General features: G+C 44.8%; 5 protein-coding genes across 5 annotated transcripts; 3 read left to right on the top strand and 2 right to left on the bottom strand.

Annotated features, from left to right (window-relative positions):
- The first annotated feature begins 2041 nt into the window (after positions 1-2041).
- On the top strand, positions 2042-6535 carry LOC131889092 (actin-binding protein IPP-like). Its single transcript, XM_059238098.1, has 4 exons — positions 2042-2342; positions 2419-4246; positions 4329-5197; positions 5332-6535. Exons 2-4 carry the CDS (start codon positions 4240-4242, stop codon positions 6232-6234), a joined length of 1779 nt encoding a protein of 592 aa, XP_059094081.1. The 5' UTR covers positions 2042-2342; positions 2419-4239; the 3' UTR covers positions 6235-6535.
- A 116-nt stretch (positions 6536-6651) lies between these two features.
- On the bottom strand, positions 6652-9219 carry LOC131889108 (ATP synthase subunit O, mitochondrial-like). Its single transcript, XM_059238116.1, has 3 exons — positions 9059-9219; positions 8541-8967; positions 6652-6947 (listed from the first exon to the last, which is right to left on the bottom strand). The coding sequence occupies exons 1-3, from the start codon at positions 9067-9069 to the stop codon at positions 6747-6749; spliced, it is 639 nt and encodes a 212-aa protein (XP_059094099.1). The 5' UTR covers positions 9070-9219; the 3' UTR covers positions 6652-6746.
- Positions 9220-9958: 739 nt separating this feature from the next.
- LOC131889084 (leucine-rich PPR motif-containing protein, mitochondrial-like) lies at positions 9959-13424 on the top strand (the record flags this gene model as incomplete). Its single annotated transcript, XM_059238083.1, is given in 1 exon segment — positions 9959-13424. A coding segment is annotated over 1 exon segment (3323 nt), but the record flags the coding sequence as incomplete, so codon positions are not given.
- A 16-nt stretch (positions 13425-13440) lies between these two features.
- Positions 13441-13878, top strand: LOC131889448 (uncharacterized). Its single transcript, XM_059238543.1, has one exon. The coding sequence runs from the start codon at positions 13441-13443 to the stop codon at positions 13876-13878; it is 438 nt and encodes a 145-aa protein (XP_059094526.1).
- Positions 13879-14658: 780 nt separating this feature from the next.
- Positions 14659-16952, bottom strand: LOC131889100 (legumain-like). The gene is made up of 5 exons (XM_059238106.1): positions 16673-16952; positions 16087-16206; positions 15810-16022; positions 15509-15725; positions 14659-15419 (listed from the first exon to the last, which is right to left on the bottom strand). Exons 1-5 carry the CDS (start codon positions 16859-16861, stop codon positions 14812-14814), a joined length of 1347 nt encoding a protein of 448 aa, XP_059094089.1. The 5' UTR covers positions 16862-16952; the 3' UTR covers positions 14659-14811.
- Positions 16953-20633: the final 3681 nt, after the last annotated feature.

Below are 20633 nucleotides of genomic sequence, written 5' to 3'. Positions count from 1 at the left end.
AATCCGACGCGAGATATTCACACGGTGAGATATGGATGAGGACTAATCAAGGTGAAGGGCCCCGATTAATGGAATCATTCTCGTTTTAGGTTATTGGAAGCGGGTGGAGCGCGAGTCTTGCCTCGTTGGGAGATCATTACCCCGTCGGATGTGAATTCCGCCGATCTGTTGCTTACCGAAAACGCCATGTGGCAAGACTTGTCGTTCAGTCGGTTTTTGTCCAAATATCAAACTAATCTGAGACCTATAAGTACTCGGTTTATATCTGATTGTCTTCGAATGGTAAGATCAAATGGATTGTCCAGGAAGTCGCTGATTAGCAATATTAATATCTAACCATGGTTTCAGTCTGTTGTGGACCGTAGAGAATACTTCATCAGGAACCCGTCGTCCATCATTGCCTCTCATCTTCATTGCGATCCCGTGGAGAGTGTCAAACTGCAAAGAAACAGTAGTTTGCCCTTGTTTCCGAATGCGCTTGAAATGTCAGGTTGGCAAACACTTTGTCAACGAAAATGTCTGGCCGTGTCTTATCAATATCCCATCTATTCCAGCGCCTTTAAATCCCTCTTTTACCACTGCCTCGGTCACACCGAAACCGAGTTCCAGGCCGAAAAGGATATCGCGAAGAGCCAAATCTCAATCTCCGAGTGAGAAAGTTCCGTTAGGCCTAAGGAAAAGTCTGAGTTTACCATCGGGATCCCACCAAACTCCGCCGATTCATCCTCACGAGATCGTGGTGGCCACTTTTAAAGACTGCATTGACAAAGGTGCTCTTCGTAGTCATTTTATGGACTTGGGAGGGAGTGGATTCATCCGCAAGTTCATCTCGCACGTCGATGACCAACACCAAGAGCACTTTTGTATGGATCCAACGTACTTGTCCACCTTGAAGACCTACATTGCTGGAGATTCTGATGGACCCGAGGATACAGTCTCGCTATGGCAAGAGGTCATTAGTTTCTTTGATATCTCTCTCAACTCGGCGAGCTATTACGACCAACGCATCCTGAACCCGTTACTCCTCGAGGGCTTGTTGCGTCAACCAAGTGCTATTGTGCAATCCACGGTGCACGAGTTCCTCTTGAAATTGGTCAACACGAATCAAATCCCCAACTCCAATCCCATGCGAATGGTCTATCTGGCTTCTTTGTCATTTCGATCCATGACGAATGCAGTGAGTGGAGCAACACTTGTCACGTATTTTGAATGGATTTCCATGTTTTTGAGCCCCATGTTTTAGATATCATTTGACGAAGAGGAACCGTGGGAATTTGTCGCCATGATTTCCAGACAAGCTTTTGACTCAGAAGATTCCAAAACGGGGGCATCTCTAGTTCTCGATTTTATTGCTCGTATCGTTACGATTGACTTGCATTTATTGGAAACGTGAGTATATAGGTTTGATACAAGCAACTCGAAGTTTTGATACTAAGCTAATATGATTAATGACTAATTTAGGTCCCTTCCAAAGAGCGGCGAGGTGTCGCTGGTTCAAACTATTTTCTGGGGAACTGACGTCAAAGTGCAATCTATTCCTAAAAGAGTTGTGGAATTGGTCCAGTTCTTCGTGACTTCACTCAAACACCACCGCTGGGATCTGTTCAAACGTTACAACGCTCTTTTGAGTGTGGTGGCGAGATGTATTGTGATTAATCATTGTTCTCCGGACACTCTGCACGACCTGGCTCGCCTGGTTTCAAATGAACTTCAACACCAATTTCCCAGGGATTCGCCAGAAGCCAACCACCAACTTACCATTCAGGTGTTGTGTCTGATGTCCCCTAATTGGCTATCCTTGTTAACCACGATGTATTACAATGACCAATTTCCTGTTCCTTTGAGCCTTGACAAACTTATAGCCGCCTCAAATACGGCCACTGATCTGGTTTAACCCACACAACGCAACAACAATAATCGATTGATGGTGGTGGGCGATAAGGCGAAAAAATCATGCAAAAGGAACATCTATGGTGAGCGAACCCTCGACAAGCATGTTTGACGCCAATTGATTTATTGAATTACCAACTTTCCAGGTGAGACGGTCCTGCATTTGGCTTGCAAACGAAATCAGTTGGAAAAGGTGAAAGCCATTTTAACCGAAGGGCTGGTGGGTGTGAATCTTGCCGACAACAATGGCTGGACTGCTCTTCATGAGGCCTGTTTTAAAGGTGCACTTGATTGTGTCAAAGCACTTTTGACAAATCACGCCCAAACGGCGGATCTCATGGCCTTCGGTGGGGGACTAGAAATGATTACGCCTCTGGAAAAAGCTATCCTACAAGATCATTGCGAAGTTGCTGCCTTCATTTTGGAATGGATTCACTCTCGGAATGTGGAAAGTGGGTAGCGGTCATTAACTTTGATTGGCATGGCAATTGGACCTTGACGTGCATGTTTGTTTCTCGTCTCCTCTAGATTACCGGCGATTTCCAACCCTTTCGAATCTCTTGCATCCAGAGGGACGACATTTAAGTGATATTGCATGTAGTGAGACCATGAAATCCCTGCTCGGGAAGTACGAAACCCTATCCAAAAACGTCCATGGTCAGAGCTCGATGACAGTATCATTCTGCGACTTGTTTCATCTGTCAATTCGTCGCTACACTGCGACATTTTCACTAAATTGCGTTAAACAATTGCTTCGACAATGCCCGAACCAAAGTCGATATCAGTGTAGCGGTATACTACTGCGCGTATTGAAAGATCGCTACACCGATTATCCCATTCCCCGCGCAAATTCCGTCGTGGCCAAAGATGTCAGAATCTTCAACGCTTTGAAAACTCGCCCCAATTCTCCCCACGTATTAGATTTGGCCCTGCAAAGCCGTCTTTGGGCTGTGTCTCGTCATTAGATCAACGCAGATAAGAAGTGTCAAGGTTAAGCTTGTTGCATTTTTTTGACCAAATACATGAATCTTCTCTTAAAATTGCTCTCGATCTGGAGTTTTTTAGTCCATCAGACTCTCGTCGATTCGAGCCTATCATGTGGAAAGAAGTGAGCAATCTCGTCATCCATCAACCTTCCTGTCATTGTCTTCCGCCATTGAAGCTTGTTATCCTTTTTCAGATAAGGCAGACCTTGCCCAAGGTCCAATGCGAAGAGAGTGCAATGGCTGGCTAGTGGCTACTCGGGATGTAAACATATGTTCCAAACAAATGAGTGGTGAAGTGAACATCCACAAGCAGAAATCGGAAGCCTAAGTTCCCAAGATAAACAAAAAGTGCCCGACTTCCTGCCGGCTACCCCTACCCCCCCGTCCTCTATCCTCCTTTCACCGTGAAGAAACACCACTCTTGTCAAGTTTCACCACCCGTCGTGTACATTCAACATCAAGGAGCCTCTTCCCGATCCCGTTTCTAATTCCACGCCTCGGAAGATCTCTGGCATGACGAGCTGGTGGGATCATAATTGATCTGGCTAAAACCGTACTATATTTAGAGTGGATGGGAGCTCCTCCGGCTGGTTCTCACATCAACACGATTGGGTAGGTCTGGCTTGATCTCTCTCGCTCTCTCTCTCTCTCTCTCGGTTCGATACCAAGAGGCACCCGCTTGCTCTCTCTAGTTCCGACCAAAGCCAGGTCGTCGACGTGGCCGTTAAAGGAGCAGATAGACTGGCCGATCCCTTGGGCTTGGAAGAGGGCGAGCTCGCTCTCTCTCTCGCCCTCTTTATCCTCTCCGCCTTGTTTCCATCTAAGGAACCCTCCAGCTCCTCAGGCCTTGTTTCCTTTTCTCTGTCCTTGCGCAGTTCGAAAGTCTACATGTTCGTAGTTGGCACGTACGTAGCACCACTACTCTTATATACATTTGTATATGGATTGCTCTTGCGAACGGAGAACCCAACTTGGTTGATATTGGTGATGAACACATGATGGTGGGACTGCGACCTGATGACGTGATACTGCCGGAGGGGAACGACGCATTATTGTAGAGCCTGGAAGAAGGCTGCAAGGCTTTTTTCGTTTCGTGTGCTCGTTGGTACGTTGATGTGTTCAGCTCGGTCAGCTCTATGTGGCCTCATCAAACAGCTAGCTCCTTCTTGGACAAATAGATGGATGGATGGATAGATGGAACTCGATGGAACGAAGCTTCTCTGTGCGTGAATTGGTGGAACTTTCTCCCTTTTCCACTCTTCGTGGTTTCGTGTTGTTGGCTCTTGCTGTCCTGAAGCCACACTCATCCTCCGGATAACAATGAAATCTTGAAAATAATTCCTCCTCCTTCGCCGTCATCATCATGAAAGGTAAGATGAAATCAATGGAGTATAGCTCAATGTGAGTGAGTGAGTGATTTGCCACTTGAAACCACGCCTCCCTTGATCTTAGATGTCAACGTTCCCATGTCTCCGACCGCATCGTCGATGCCCGAAGACTCGCGAACCTTGGATTACTCACAGAGGCTCTTGGCCAATTTGAGCAATCTTCGAGAGAACCCGGCTCTCAACCTCTGTGATGTGGAAATCGTGCCTGGCTGGACCACCTCCACGCCCAATTCAAAGCAATTCTATGCTCATCGTATTGTTCTGGCCGCGGCCAGTCCCTACTTCAATGCCATGTTCAATTGTGGCTTGGTGGAGGCCAACCGTCAACAGATTGCCATCCAATCCATGAGTGATGTCACGTTGGAGAGTCTCCTTAACTTCATCTATAGTGGCAAGATTTCCATCACCCGTGACAATGTCCAAGACATCATCGTGGCCGGGGATATGATCGAGCTCAAGGAAGTGGTCGATCTGTGCACGCAATATTTAGTCAATGAACTGGAGCCCAACAATGCCGTGGGCATCTTTCGATTCGCCACGGACCATAATTGTCAGAGATTAAGAGAGGCCACGGAGAAATTCATTTTTGACCACTTTGTCGAGGTGAGCAAGGGCGAAGAGTTTCGAGATCTCCCTCGTGAAATGCTCGTGGGCTTCTTGTCCAGTGAGTTCCTTCGCGTCGACTCCGAGTATCAGGTGTTCGTGGCAGCTTTGTCTTGGGTCGAGTCCGACCTCACAGCCCGGAGGCGTTTCATCTTCGATGTGCTCAAATTCATTCGTCTCCCTTTGGTGCCTTCCAAACTCTTGGAATCATATCTCTCCGAGTGTCCCGATATTTCACTCCGGGTGGCCTTGACCAGCGTCAAGAAGGACATTGCCCTAAAGCGAGGAACTCTCGTCACCTTGAATGCTCAGCCCCGAAAACATGCCAAGGTAAGTGGAGCTGAAATTCATCGGGAATGCCGGATGCGGGGGTCCGGTATTTGGGGTTCAGAGGGAGGGAGACTGATCTACTTCTTTCTATGGTGGTATTACTAGTTTGTCATTATCTGTTTTGCTGTTTTCAGAAAAATGTCTACATAATCGGAGGCTCTCAAAGAGAGTTCGGAAGTGCCTGGACCCGGAAAGAGCAAACATATCATTCGGTGGAAGTGTTTGATACCTTTCGGGGCGCTTGGCATGACGTGGCTTCCATGCGAGTGGGTCGAATACTCCCGGGGATTGCCGTCATGAACGGACTCATCTATGTGTGTGGCGGGGAAGTGGACTCCAAGATTTTGGCCAATGGAGAGGTGTACGACCCCAATGAGGACACTTGGACGGAGATGGCCTCCATGACCATTCCGCGTTGTGAATTCGGCATGTGCTCCATGAACGGTTTCCTCTACGCTTTTGGAGGTTGGGTGGGCGAGGATATTGGTGGGGGCATCGAACGGTACGACCCGACCTCCGACCATTGGAGCTTAATCGCCAAGATGCAAGAGGCTCGCTTCTCCATGGGAATTGTACCCTATCATGGACTCATTTATCTGGTGGGAGGGTGCACTCACTCGAGGCGACACATGCAAGAACTGGTGTCCTTCAATCCCAACACAGGCGAGTGGTCTGTGCACGCCAGTATGATAGTGTCCCGGTCTCAAATGGGATGTGTCGTCTTGGATGATCATTTGTACGTATTAGGAGGCACGAACCGTCACAATGAGGTCCTCAAGTCAGTTGAACGATACTCTTTCAAAGAAGACGCATGGTCCATGGTGCCTTGCATGGGTCAAGCGCGAGCGAGTCCGGCGGTGGCGTCAGCCGATGGCAAGATCTACGTCTTTGGTGGAGATCAGATCAATGAAGTGAATTTCTATCGAGCTCGAACGACTATTTCCAGCTCGGAGTGCTATGACCCGTTGACCAATCAGTGGACAGACAGTATGGATTTGCCCATGAGTCGCTCAGAGGCCGGAGCAGTGGTGATTTGAGTGCTGAGTTTGTGGAAATTTGCCCCCTCCCCCCAGAGACTTGAACCCACCGGAGCAGACAGTCCTTTTGGATTCATCCGTATTCGCTTATTACTCACAATCCCAATGCTTTACCATTTGGGCGTGCCAAGAAACCACGAGACCGTATTTCTATTGTTGCGATCCTAGTTTAAAGTTTTCTTAAACAATTCACGACGCTCGTTTTTGCTTCACCCTGTCTCCTGAATCGTAACACCCCTCCCTATAAACACGTGTGTGGACTGAAGGGACACGAAACAATACACTAGTATCATTGATACCATACTCGCGAGTTATTGAACCAAACAGTAATCGAACATTTTATGGCGGGCTATTTGTATGCTGATCCCTCCATATATGAACTTTTAATATACGACTCGGAATTCAATGCTATAAGTGTAGGTCTTAAAATCTAGATCATTTATTAACGGGACTGCATTCAAAAGGAAGAAGAGGATAGGCGACTCAACTCCGTTATGATGTTGAAAATTAGTTTAGGCGGCCGACTTGATGATCTCCTCATAGCGCTTCAACTTTGAGGCCATGGACATGTCCACAAAGCGGTCACCAATTGCCACCACCATTCCTCCGATGATGGAAGGATCCACTTTGTAGTTGATCTGGCTCTTTTGTCCGGCCTTGACAAATCCGGCAATAGCGGTTTCGACTTCCTTGGTCATGGCGGCATCTAATGGCTGAAGCGAAAGGAAAGCTAAGTCAGAAAACGCGAACGCCGGACTCTATTTGATTTTTTTCTTTGAGATTTCGACTATTCTTTGAATCGCAAACATGACATGATGATCATTAGGGCCGGCCAAAACTTGCAGATAAATATGGTCTTTATTGACGACAAGTTTGCATAAAAAATTAACATGAACAAAAAATTGAAAATTTACTTTCTAAATCATAGGCACCATCACGTTCTGGGGGGGTTGTAAGGGCTATTTTTGCCCTCTATATCAAACAGCACGTAAATGAAAAAGAAAATTATATCATAATATCTTCTAGCACCGGGATTTAAACTTGCTATGCCTTGGGAATCAGATTCTTGCTTTGTCCGTGCTGCCTCCTAGATTGATTAGCATCTTGCACATCCTTAATACTTCTAAAAAGATGAATCCCAGTTCAGCAACAGAAAAATAACAAAATCGGAATGTAGTAAATGTGTTGTAGAACCACTTTCTTAAGAAAATGAAGTTTTTCAAGTCTTGCAAGTAAAAGTAAGTCAATTCTTCCCAAATTAACCCTCCACCTCATGACCGTTCAATATGGGTCTGATTTTTAAAGGAGAAGTTCATTACTAAAAAACTGAGTTCCAACAACACTTGAAATAGAGCATCTTCAAAAATTAAAGATCTATTCAATCTGATGTTTGAAAAGAAACCAAGAAATGAAATTTTTCCCTAAAATTGACCAAAATTCTTGAACATTTTCATGAACTTTGGCAAATATTGATATCTTTTGCTAAAATGGCTGAAATTGCGTAATAAATTGGAGAAAAATGTCAAATATGGCTGATATAATTGCAAAATTTGCAGAAAAATCTTGGATGAGCAAGTTTTTATGTAAAATTTGCACAATTTGCAGGATGCAAGTTTTGGCCGGCCCTAATGATCATGCTTAGCTTTGATCTATTGAACCTGAGAGAGTCGTCGAGATTGCCTCAACCATGATTAATTACATTCTGCCACATGCGTCCAAGTCAAATCCGATTCGATCATGGCGTCAGAACTTATAGGAATGGGTTGGGCGGGTGATTTGGCCGTATTGACTTTAATAACGGAGCCAATCACTTTGTTTGGAACCAATTGAAATCAGAGACAAACCCAGTGGGAGCTACTTTGGAAGCTTATTCATTTGACCGCTTTTCCTCGTGTTTGTTTCAATCAGAAGAATCGTTTCTAATCGCTCTAGTATTTATACATACTTCAAGCCTCAGGTAAGACAAATACTTCTGCTTCGGAAAATAAACTTGAATTGAATGGTTGACTCCAAAGTTGGAGACCCGTAACAACGGACCAATCATGGTGAACTAGTCTTTCTAGTTTAAGCTGACAACTTTAAAACGTCATTAATGTTTCGTATCACTCATGTTACTAACATGTAAGCTGGCTTGGGTTGATGGCCATGGACAATGCTCTGATTTGACCATATCCAACTGATCTGTCTGGCCTAGCGTTCTTGACTTGGTCCACCATTATGGACCAGCGACTAGTTAGTTGCCAGACCCACTGACTCGTTAGCTGCCCGCTACCCCCGCCACGTCCCCATGAACTGACTGGTCTTACCTTGGCCGTGGTGACCTCACAGGTGATCTCGCCTCGGTGAGCCGACATGATGGTCTTGAAGGCCGTGGCCACCGCCCCAAAGTAGCTGTAACGGCCGTTCTCAGCCATGGTCAAGAACAAGTTCTTGGAGAGCTCATTCATCTTGAGCTTGTCACAAGCTCCGGCCAGACCTTTGGCCTTCAAACTCTTTTGAACCGAGGGATCGAAGAGGAACTCGTTCAAACGCGTGTCCTTCTTGAGTTGAGCCCGGAACGTGTCCATATCCTTCTCCACCGCATCCAAAGCCTTGTTCTTAGAGGCGGCCGAGAACAAGGCCATGGCGTAGCGACCCTCTGTGCCGAACACGGTGATGGGCGGTTTGACCATCGCCGCCGAGGCTGAGGCCGAGCTGGTGGCGAACGAGCGCACCAATTGCGAGCCCAAATGTCTAGTGAAAAAATAAGGGAAAAGAATCACACCCACCGTAAAGCTGAAGGCAACCCGTAAATAAGGACCATGGGTACGGTGAGCTGGCTTACCTGCTGGCCATGGTTCTTCAAGTAACTCGTGGATCAAGGACGATCAAGAACTTTTCGTCGATGGATGGATGGATGGATGGAGATGGAGAGATGCAGTCAGCTTCTTAGGCAGTGAATGAACAACTGACCCAGCTGAGCACTCTCTCAGCAATGGCGACGAGAAAACAGATAGGGGTAGGTCGGACCCACTCAAGCGCAATACAAGTTTCGAGTTCATGTGGCCCACAGACCCAAATTTAGAGCCAGAGGTACTCGAAACTCGATAAACTAGGAATTCTGGGTTATTTTAGGACCACTAATGAGTCGTGTGGCTTGGCGTCTGGGGAATTTATGGGCCCATTGCCACATGAGTTTGATCTATGCTAATTTATCATGGCCCTGGACCAAATGCGACTGGCGGAAAGAAGTCTCAAAAATATGATTTCAATCTTGGTCCCGAATCTGATGGACCCTAAAAAATATATTTCCTTGGGCTAGCATGTACCTTAACTGTTATCATCGGCGCTTGACACCCCATGCCATCGATATGCCCGATCAAATCCGCCTCAATTGTCGAGTGTATTTTCTCATGACGTGATTGGACTGAGGTTGCTTCTAGTTGTGCCTTTGGGTTCTGGAGCTGCAGCACCGCATGGCCGCTGAATTCCGCTTCGTTTTGTAGACCGCCTTGAGTCCCCCAGCCCTTAGTCAGTACTGGCCGCCGCTGCTCGTGTCCGGTTCGTGGAACGTCCAAGAAACCCTTTCCATTGCTCACTGAACTCTCCCTCGCCCTCTTTTAGTAGTTCTCCAACATGTTGCGTAGTCCATCCCATCGGCTGGCCGGCCAATGGATACGCCGTCAGACTGCACCCGCGGGCCCTGCCACACCCCCTTTTCGCGCACTAAGCACCACGCCGCGTCCCTCCGGTCTGAGTTCGGTGCCCCTGGTCTTAGGCCCGTCGAGTCGTGGGTTGAGCGAGACACGCTCGCTTTTGCGGCTAGGCCCGTCATCGAGTGGCTGGAGCTGGAGTCCGGGCCCACTAACCTACAGTACGACCTCACTGGACGTACCCAGCCTGTCGGCTGACTCGCCCAGCCGTGTCATCATCAATCGGGAGGTGGAACCCACCCGGGCCGAAGGTCTGTGCGAGTTGGAGCGTCTCATTCACGGGATGAGTATCAATATTCAACGGAGCGGTCGGGTGTTGCCGATAGATTTCACACTGGCCTTGCACTCCATGAAGCGTCTCGAGTCTTGTACCGCCAATCAAGCGCTGACCTTGTTGCGGGCCTGCGGACAACTCATGCCGGATGAACGGCCCGAGGATCGGGTTCAATTAACATTGGGGTTGTGGGAGTTGCTGGAAACTTTGAAGGTCCCGTTGGATACGAGTCACTACAATGCTCTACTCAAGTCGCACATGGAGAACGAGCATAAAGTGGCACCCATGGAGTTTGTCACGTGGATGGAGGGTCAGGGTGCTGAGCCCAACCGCGTGACCTACCAACAGTTGATCGCTTGCTTTTGCGAGCACGGTCAGGTCAACGAGGCACTCAGTATTCTCGAGCTCATGAAGACCAAGCAGTTCCCCATCAATGAGGAGGTCTTCGTGGCCCTCATAAAAGGCCACTGTAAATCCGGCGACTTTGTCTCGGCTCAATCCACCATTCAGATCATGAGCCAGTCCGGTCTGGACTTGGGCTCCCAAGGCAAATTGGCGTATTTAGTGGGCATGGTGGAGGCGGGTCAGCCTTGGAGCGAGGTTAAGGCGTATTGGGACTCGGCGGATGGCACCCAATGCGAGGACGTGGCTAACTTTGACGATCACGACGTTTTTCAAATTGTGATAGCCTTAGTCAAACAAAACGAAATCCAAGGGGCCCAAGAGGCTCTCCAACGACTGCCACGAAAATCAGGATTCTTCCAAGAAGTCCGCAACGTCGTGCCCCGTTTAGTGAACTTGGGTCAGGCTGACATGGCCTTTGAGTTGTTCACGAGCTTCAAGTTGCCACCCAAGGCCATTCCTAACAACCAGGCGGCCGCTTCCCGTGACCACGGCATGTTTCTCATCCGAGCATTGGTCAAACAAGAGTGCCCCATCCCCAAGCTTAAAGAAATCCTACAGGTCATGTCTAATGACATCAACGACGAGTGTTGTGCACGTGTGCTTGAAGTTTGCGTGGATTTGAACAAAATTGAATACGGGCAATCGGCTCGAGACATGATTGTGGAAGAGTTTGGTAACGAGGCTCTCAGTGCCAAGCACTTTGCCCTGTTCACACGTCGTATGGTTGAGCGCATGGAGACCAAGGACGATGTCATGCATTTCTTGTCCAAACTCGGGAAATTGGGCATTGCTTTAGACATGAGCACGGTATCCAACCAATTGTTGAAGAAAATCTTACAAAGCGGACGTGTGAGTGAGACGATTGAAGAGCTTCGCCAAGTTCTTCAGAACCGATATGGATACACATGGTTATGCAATAGTGCCCTACAATACCTCTTGAATCAACACACAGAAAACAATCTGGCACGTGCTGCCGAGTTTATGGTGTTCCGATGTCCCAAAGGCATCTCGCCTATTTTGTGGAACGCCTCGTTAGCCCGGGCCTACTTGACCACGGATAATTTGCATCATTTTGTGGCCATCTACTCTCAGTGCTTTGTAATGAATATCTTGAGTTTCCATGCCGCTAAAGATGAAATGGCTGCACCCAGGCAATTAATGAACCTGCAGATGACTTTGATTCATCTTCATAGCCTCGCCCCACGGTTCTCCCCGGATTCCCCACCTGACGAGGTATTGGGTAAAGTCTTGGATAAGTTGCTTGAAAATCATTTGGGTCTCTTCGGAGAAGGTGCTGACCAGTTGAAAAATAATGTTTCCGATCCCGTTGTGTTGAAGAAGGTAGAAACCCTCATTGAAATGGGCGAGGATGCCGAATATTGGACTCCAGAGCGAGTGGCAGACATGCAAAGAAAAAATCGCAGTCTGTTTAGTCAAAGTGCCAAGCGAAGCCCCACGGATAAATCGTACCTACATAATCAGAAAGTCAGAATTGAACAACTGGAAAGTGAAGTTTCAAAATCCGTCGATTCTGGAGATCCTAAAACCTCCGCCATGTTTGCACTTTGCACCAAATATAACGAGTTATTGATGCCAGACAAAACCGTTAAATTATGTCAAGAGCACATCACCGACTTCAAGCCTAATAGCTCCTTGGTGAGGAACACCATTCTCACATGCTTGCAGAAGAGCCAAGTTTCTCAAGCAGCAGAGTTTGTCTTGTTTCTCAATGAAAATGACGTGAAGGTATACAAAACCAGCATTTTGGATGTGATCAAGGAACTCATCAAGACCGGCAAAGATCAAGCACTTATTTTGAATCTCGTCCGCATTCTACCCAATCATATGTACGAACTCAGCACGCCCTATTACTTGAAACTGATCGACTGCCTTCAAGCGTACAATCCCGTGGAGCAATGTGACCAGATTGACGAATTCGTTAATGCCGCCCTCGAATCCAAAGAACACGACAAATTAAAACTAGGATCCCTCATTCATCAGAATAAACTTCCGGAAGCGGTGGAGCTCTTTGAGAAGGTCGTCGCGGAAGAGCGAAAAGTAGTCTTGAAACGGTTGCTCATTCGTAAGCTGGTCGAGGAGGAAAGCTTAGAACTGCTCCAGCGCGTGGTCGATGCCAGTATCAAAATCATTGGCGAAGAAAACTCCATCTATGACTTAGCCATGGACTTCCTCGTGATGGGTAAATACTCGCAAGCCAGGAAGCTCTTGGAATCCCCTGGGCTGCGTTATAATAGCAGAAAAGCTCAATACATCTGCATTCAATTTGTAAATGATCAGAACTCTGAAGCGATGGAGAAATTCGTTCTCTTGACACGTGACTTGTTTGCTTGCGATCGGAACTACTTGTACGACAAGTTGTTAGACGTCATGAGCTGTCAGCCCAAGAAAATCAACGATGTTTGGCTCATGATGCAAGAAGAAGGACATGTGCCGACGATTGCGTTCAAAATCAAAATGGCAAGTTTGCTGAAAAAGCATGGCGAACCAGTGCCTTTTGAGGAACCCCAGCCCAGACAAACCACTCCTTCAATGGCGCAAACTCTTTCAAAAGAAGACCTGAGCAGTAGCTCCAGTAGCTCGAGTAGCGATGAAGAGGAGGAGGAGGAGGAGCAAGAAGACACTCGCAAAACGGCAGAGAAAACCACCAAGATCTAGATGAGAACCCCACATGTTTCATGCGAGCCTCTGCAATGTACTACATGAATAATATGTTAAAATTCTTTCTCTAAATTTGATAGAAAATCGGGACCTCTCTCGCTTGTGACTGTTTGAGATGACTCTTGTCCTTTTTCTTCCAGTGCCCGTGTCACCATCATGTCGGTGGTGCTACGTTTTAAGCCTCAACTCCGACATGTGCCACAATTGAGTGGTGGCTTGGTCCGCTTTCTGGCCTCAAAAGGGGGATTGCCGCAAGTGACGGAATTTTCCCAGTTTGAGCAAATGAGAAAGAACAAAGAAGCCTTCATTATCGATGTCAGAGAACCCGAAGAGTTGACGGAGCATGGTTCGATTCCGGGCACTGTAAATATTCCTTTGGGCGATTTGCAAGAGTTCTTTGCTCTGGGGGATAAGGAGTTTCACTCACGAACGGGCTTCCCCAAGCCGAAGTCGGAGTATCCAATCGTCACGTTTTGTAGGATTGGTCAACGATCAGCAACGGCCCAACAACTTTTGCAAGATAAGCTGGGTTTCGACAATGTGTCTAACTATTTGGGAAGTTTTACTGAATGGAACAAGAAGGCAACCAAGTGAACGAGAAGTTTCCAACTTAGGCAACTAAAGTGTTTAATCAAAATGAGGGCCGGCCTAGTCTACAAATAGAGTTTTACGCAATTTTCTAAAATATATTTTCGTAGTTTGATATTAAAGCAACCCAAAGCCACCAATCTGAAAAATCTTAACTCAGTCTCGATTGAAAATTTCAAATATATCGACATTGCCAATTCGCTAATTTCAATTTATTTAACCCACAAATCACTAACAAAGGCTGGGACCATGCAATTCTAACCATAAGGAAGGAAAAAGAAAAAAGTCAATTGGTATTTATTCAGGATGAAGTGGAATTTTGTCATCTTTAAAGTTTCTTTATGGCCAAGTAATCTTAAGGAAGTAATTTTGCTGTGCGAGCACTAATAACTTCGTATTTTTGTGTTCCTTCGCGTTAAAAATATCAGCCCTGACTAGATAGTGATGACGCCACTCAAACCCTCAAAGTTTGTTTAGAATTCGACTCCAAATGACTTGTATACACAGACAAGACTAGCACCTGAAGGGTTTCACTTTTTTTCCACTATGTTTCGAATTTCCAGCTTGAAACTTCACATTACTTATTGGCTTTCAATTGTGTCGAGGATAGCTCCAAATCCCCCCCAAAAGAGAGTATTGATAGATAGACATCCAGCAAGTTCTAGGGAGGAGTTCAACTGGAAAAGTTAGCTCGACATTTTTCTCAAAGAACGCTGTCTCTGCAAGGTTTTACGTTTGGATATTCTAAGCTTTAGCATGGCAGAGCTTTATAAGAAACAGCAGTCGTATGGAAACTCAAGGATTATATTTGTAATAATTTATCGAGCGAATCAGAAGGGCGGATGCAAAGATATCGCCTTTGCGGCCGCAAGTACTTCAATATTGATGTACGCTTAATTGTTGGACGCTTAGCTACTTCAATCAGTTTCGGTGCTCTATCTAAACAAGAGTAATTTTAGGCTGCGGAGGAGCGGCGCACTCGGCCTCAATGGCAGCCACAATGTCCTGGGTCTTGTAGCCCATTTCGCAAAAGTTGGCGAACGTAAATACCAGACGCATGGCAAAAGATTCTTGCCCCAAGTTGTAGCATTGCTCATGGAAGGTATCAATCGCGGCGTAATAGCACTCTCTCTCGCTAATCTCGGGAGTTCCACTCCAAACATGGTGGAAATCGTCGTCGTTCTCCACCAACGAATTCACAATGGTCTGAACGGTGGATCGAATCGTGTCCCAACGAGCACTCAACTCATTCATTTCCTTCTGAATCTCATCTGCCTCTTCTTGACCTTGAGCCTCGACAAGCCGATTCTGAAGTGAGACCATGGGAACCATATGGCTTTCCACTGCGTCAGCGCCACAAGTGTCTGGAAATCCATCCCAGGCATCCTCATCGGGGGCCGTGTTCTTGTTTCCAAAGAAATCCGCCAAATGATCGTTGACGAAGTCCAATGTGCCAAATTGGCAGACTTCCGACGTTGTTGTCTGGTTTTTAACAATCTTAAATTGCTTCTCGAATGTCTCCTTGGCGACATTTTCCCGGTCCGTGTCTAAGTAGAGAAAGGAATTATGTTAGCCAAGGCGTGTCAATTTGGCATCACATGAATACTGCCTAGTGATTGCCAAGGGTTCAAACTACCTTCTAACCACTTGACACTGTAGACATCTCCCAAGAAAGTTTGATAGTCTGTATCGTAGTAGCAGGCATACGACGACGTTGTTGCGTTGGATGCTGTGGTAGCGTATATGTTCCACGAATCTGGGAGCAGATTTTGGAACATGGAGCCAGACTCGCAAGCTTCGACGTAAAACACCAGCTTCTTATATCGCTTCTTTTCACTCATTTCTTGGAGGGTCTGAAATCAAGGTGCTGTTATTGATTCAAGAGAACGAGGGTGGTGAATAATGGTAACTCGGAACACTTTTCCCCTCTTACATACATCAATGAGAGCATCGGCTTTGAGAATGCTATTTCCGAAGCCCAAGAGACCAGGAGCACCGTGGTCGGCAAAATATACAAAAACGTGGTCATTCTCATTACTACCCAGCACTTTCCCTGAGCCAGAAGTGGGCTTTTCACCCTTGAGAACGCTCAAGAAATTTTCGGGTGTGTTATCGTCTTCGGTATAGTCTCGGGGAACTCCGGTGTACACCTGTAAAGTGCGGAGAATATGTTTCCCTCTCCAGTAAATTTTGACTTGAGATATGTGACCTTACGTTGGTTCCGTTTGGACGATTGATGATCTTGCCCGGAGTTGGATTCATGGTGTTATAAGCAATATCATCAAACATCATCACCACAATATTCTCATCTGGAATGCCATGACGCGACAGAATCTAGGGCAAGAGAAATAATTGTCCTTTATTGTCCTAGCAATTGAAGCTCTTGAATAAAGGACGGCATAATGTGAATCCTGTGCCCATATCTGGAAAGCCGCTTGACCGACTCTCTTAACCTTTTTCTTCCTTTCTCCGGAATCTAGTATCTAGCTATGTACCCTAAGAAAACATGCACAGAGGGACCAGAGCAGGGAAGACGCAACAAAGGCCAATAATATTGAAAAAGAAATCATGCTTGAAACATCTTGAGCTCTCCTCCATCAAGACGCCATCAACCTAACCAATGCAGGAAGAAGGATTATCTTCTCCACTCGATCTGATGGGTGGAAACTATCGACCAGCATTAAAGTTAGTACATCCTTCAATCAAGAACGCAGACCGCTCTCGTTCCTATGTGTTTACGTCTTCGTCTGGCCTTCCAATCAAAGTTTGAACTATGACCTCGATCAATTATTGATTTTACCTGGTAAGCGTGGCAAACATCTGCTTGATGTCTGTAGTTGAAGTAGCCCATGGATCCAGCCACCAAAACGGCCCACAGCTTGCCCCCATCGGGAACTTCATTGCTAACCGCCTCGAGGTCGGGCACACTCAGGGCCAATCCCGTGGAGATCATCATGAGCACCACCAAACATAACGAATTCATGGCCATGATGCTGACAAAACAACTTTGTGGCTGGTATTTGTTTCACTCCCAGCTCATTTACTCGAGCTTTGGGCATAGACACTTTCTTATATATGTCCAAAACCTGTTCCTTTTATCTTAATGAGAAAGATAGGCGCACTTCGACGACATAGATCAGAACATCAAGAAGTAACAAAGGGAATCAGTTGCATTCCAAAGCTGTTTGTACGTGAATGTTCTAAAGGATAAGAGAAATCATCTCCAGGCGATGATGTTATTGCCCATGCATGCATATGTTCAAAATGTATGTGGCATTTGAGGTAGATACATTTTCTATTGAATTATTGAAAAATAAGTTTTTTATCAGCTTTTTTCCGAGTCGTCAGAAGAGGGTAAAATGCTTACCATCCATTGCTGCACCTCGAAGTTTTCCCATTTGTAAAAAAACTAACTTAAAAACTAAAATGAGCTGAATGAAATTTCTTATTTCTTCCAGCAATTCCAAAGAGCAAGATAGGGCACTTACATTTGAATTATCCAGAATTTCTCAAAAAGACTAATTTGAGTTTTTTTTGTGTGCACAGTACGTAAAGCTACATACTGCACCACAGACGACGTATGCTTTTGTAAAATATCTTGGAGTTCATGTTTTTAGGTTGAGGTAGAGAAATGGGATGGGTACGTCGCACTGACAGATACCAGGAGCTTTGGGAAGGGGGCCCAGAGGAACAAGTTTGGTGTAACGAGATGTTTGTTTAATTGTAGGTGTGAAGTATAATTTTCACAGCAATGACATTCCAATTATACTTCTTAAAATGTATATATTGTATCTCAGGGACTTCTCTTCAACTTTATTAGCCTACGTACATTTCTTCAGACGAATATTTCGACATGTTCTTTGTTAATGTTTTTACCAAGATGGCGTAGATCTCTAGGCAAATATTAGGAGATAAAGAATGTTACGTTATTATTGTTAACAAGCAAACAATGTTTCTATGGCTGCACTTCAAACTTCGAGGCCAGATAATTGTACAAAGACCCGCAGCTTTGAACAAAGGTTACAATATTCACAGATACGAAGGGCAATCTCTTTGAGGCACTTTGAACTTTTACCGTTGGTGATTTACTGTGTATGTTGATTGTTAGGTATTGCAAATATTCCTACAACTTGATTGTTTTCAGTATCTTATTAAAGAACGTGTAATGAACCTGACGTGGCAATTAATAATTGATGATTTTCAAGACCCATTCGCCCTCTTGAAGTATATAAGATGCACGTATAACTTTAGACATATATTTCTGGAGAATCTGGCTGAAAAAATTACTGAAGAGCTTGTCCAAGTATGGCTTAAAGCCTGCTCTTGGATCTGATGTATCAATCGTTATAGTATTCACTTCCCAACTGCGACTCTGATTGGGGCTCAAAAATCTCCAGCAGTTCGAGGTGGAACACTTACCATTGTCATTTAACGTTATATTCTTATGACATCTGATCCACACACGAATTAGAGTTAGCGGATCTGGCAATCCCTTAAATATAAGGGTTGATCAGGGATTTTGTTCAAAATGTATCCAAGGTTAACTCTGTTCTAAACCTGCCTGAAGATCAACGCCTGGAAATTTCTTGTGAATACCGGTATTTCTAAATTACGACTACGGTTTAGCCCTTGCTCATATTTGTATCCATTTTACGTCAACAAAGACGAAATTCGCCAGAAATCGCAAAAATCTGGATATGAAAGTGCCCATTTTTGTTGAATTATTTCTTCAGTTTTTATTTTTGATCAGATGAGGAAAATGCGGAAAAAATCGCACAAACTCAGTAATTTTTTTATGAAACTTGATGAGATACTGTCAGCAATTAGTTTTTCGGTTTGTATCTTAATATATCAACTGTTTCATGGGCATGTAATTCCACGGGTTCTGGGTAAGAAAAAACTTGTTTTATTAGGACCTGGGCGAGAGATTGAGGACATTGATGGTTAGTAATCTTACAGCTTAACTGCATCGATTTGGTTCACTGTTACAGAAATATACTAGATGATAAAAATGTAGGTTTTCACCATCACCTTCACGAATGCTTGTTTCTGTGAGGATAAAATGCTATTCCTTTTTTGTACCTGACAAGTGGTGGTCACTGTCTAAAATCTCTCTTAATTTGCTAACTTCAAAGATGCTACCGGACACTAGAAGTGGTTGCTTTAGCATTTTCAAAAGCTACTTGAGCTTCATTTCAGCATGTTAAGCATGTTTTATTCGTCTAACTTGCTAACATTTTCAGTTTTTGTCTGGAATTACACAAATTCTTTTCAATTTGATTCGATTTTTTGAGGATATTTTCAATGCTGCAAGGATTTGAACCCCCAGTACTTGTAGATTAAAGAATCATAAGTCATTCAGAAGCCAATTTCTAATTATTGGATTTTAAATATTTGGTCTACCAACGAATTTGAGTAGCTGAAAGTTTCTATTAAAGGACAAAATGTGGAATATCGGGTCTGAATTGACTGAAAAGGACAATCCCCAGAAAGGACTTGAAAATTGCAGCTCAGCAATTTGTAATGGTTTCATCAACGAAGTTCAGTTTTTGTCCTCGTTCAAGACAATTTCTTCCTTTGCATTTCTTTGACTGGTTTGCACGACATATTTGGAAGTTCCTTCAACTCACGTTTGCTCCATATTGTGCAAATCTTGCCTCTGTCCTCTATGAAAGGCTCTCAGGTGCGCCTTGTTACACATGTGGCAAAAATCATGTTCATAATAATAAACTGGAAAAACGCATGAACATTGGAGAAATTCTTTTCGGTGACAAAATTCGGAAAGAAGGCAGTTAGCTTTTTTATAGGCCAGCTCACTCTTTTCCTCTTTTGCGACGACAATTAGTAACAAACATGAAAATTGTTCCATGTTGCGCTTTTGAGTCTTAAGATAAAAATCATGCAAGGCTGTAAAATTTTGCAAACTACAATAAAGAAATCTGATCCGTTTTCTGCTTGGTTTTTTTCAAACCTCCTGACTGAACAAGATTTGGATTTGCCCGAATCTAGTTTTCTCTTTCTCCAGTTGCATCAAAGTGAATTTGAATGGAATGGCAATTGGTTATTTCATCGGAAAGGATGAAAGTTCAAGGGGGACTATCAAGGCAAGAAGGAGGTCCTTTGAACAAAAATGGTCCAAAATATAGAATGGGACCTTTGGGTCTGAGTGGGATGTGTGGACACGTGCCCCATGCGTGTGCCTTCCTGGACATTGAAGCCAAAGAATAGGAACAATTGACTGGTATGCTTTCTCTAATCGTATTGGAACAATAGCGTTAGAGGTAGGATAAATATCATTTAGTAAATAAGGGCATAAGAGCAATATCGAGCACCACATGACCACTATGACTTCAATTTCTTTTGCATTTATAAAAAATAGTGATGGCTGTCATTTTAGAAAGTGAATTCATATCCATTGCAGATTAGTGTTAAAGAAATGTTTTGCTTGAGTGCTCAATAGCAAGTTTATGAAATGATTCATTTGAGATGCTAAGCACCACGATTCATCTTTGTCGCTTGATATTCAAATGTTTTTTTCTTCAATCAAGGCATTCTTGTCATTCATGAGTAGGGGTGGCCAAAATTTGCATATGAATTTGGTCTATATTGACAGCAAATTTGTATTAAAAATCACTTGAATATGCACAAACATTTGCAGATAAACTTGTCAAAACTTAGGCACCGATTCTTTCTGGAGGGCTGTAAAGGCTATTTTTGCCTTCCAAATCAAGCAATAGTCAATGAAAAGTAAACTTCTGTCA

This window comes from Tigriopus californicus, chromosome 10, assembly GCF_007210705.1.
Source record: "Tigriopus californicus strain San Diego chromosome 10, Tcal_SD_v2.1, whole genome shotgun sequence".
Taxonomy (NCBI): domain Eukaryota; kingdom Metazoa; phylum Arthropoda; class Copepoda; order Harpacticoida; family Harpacticidae; genus Tigriopus; species Tigriopus californicus.
Note: the sequence above shows the minus strand (reverse complement) of the source record. Positions and strands in the feature narration are given on the sequence as shown.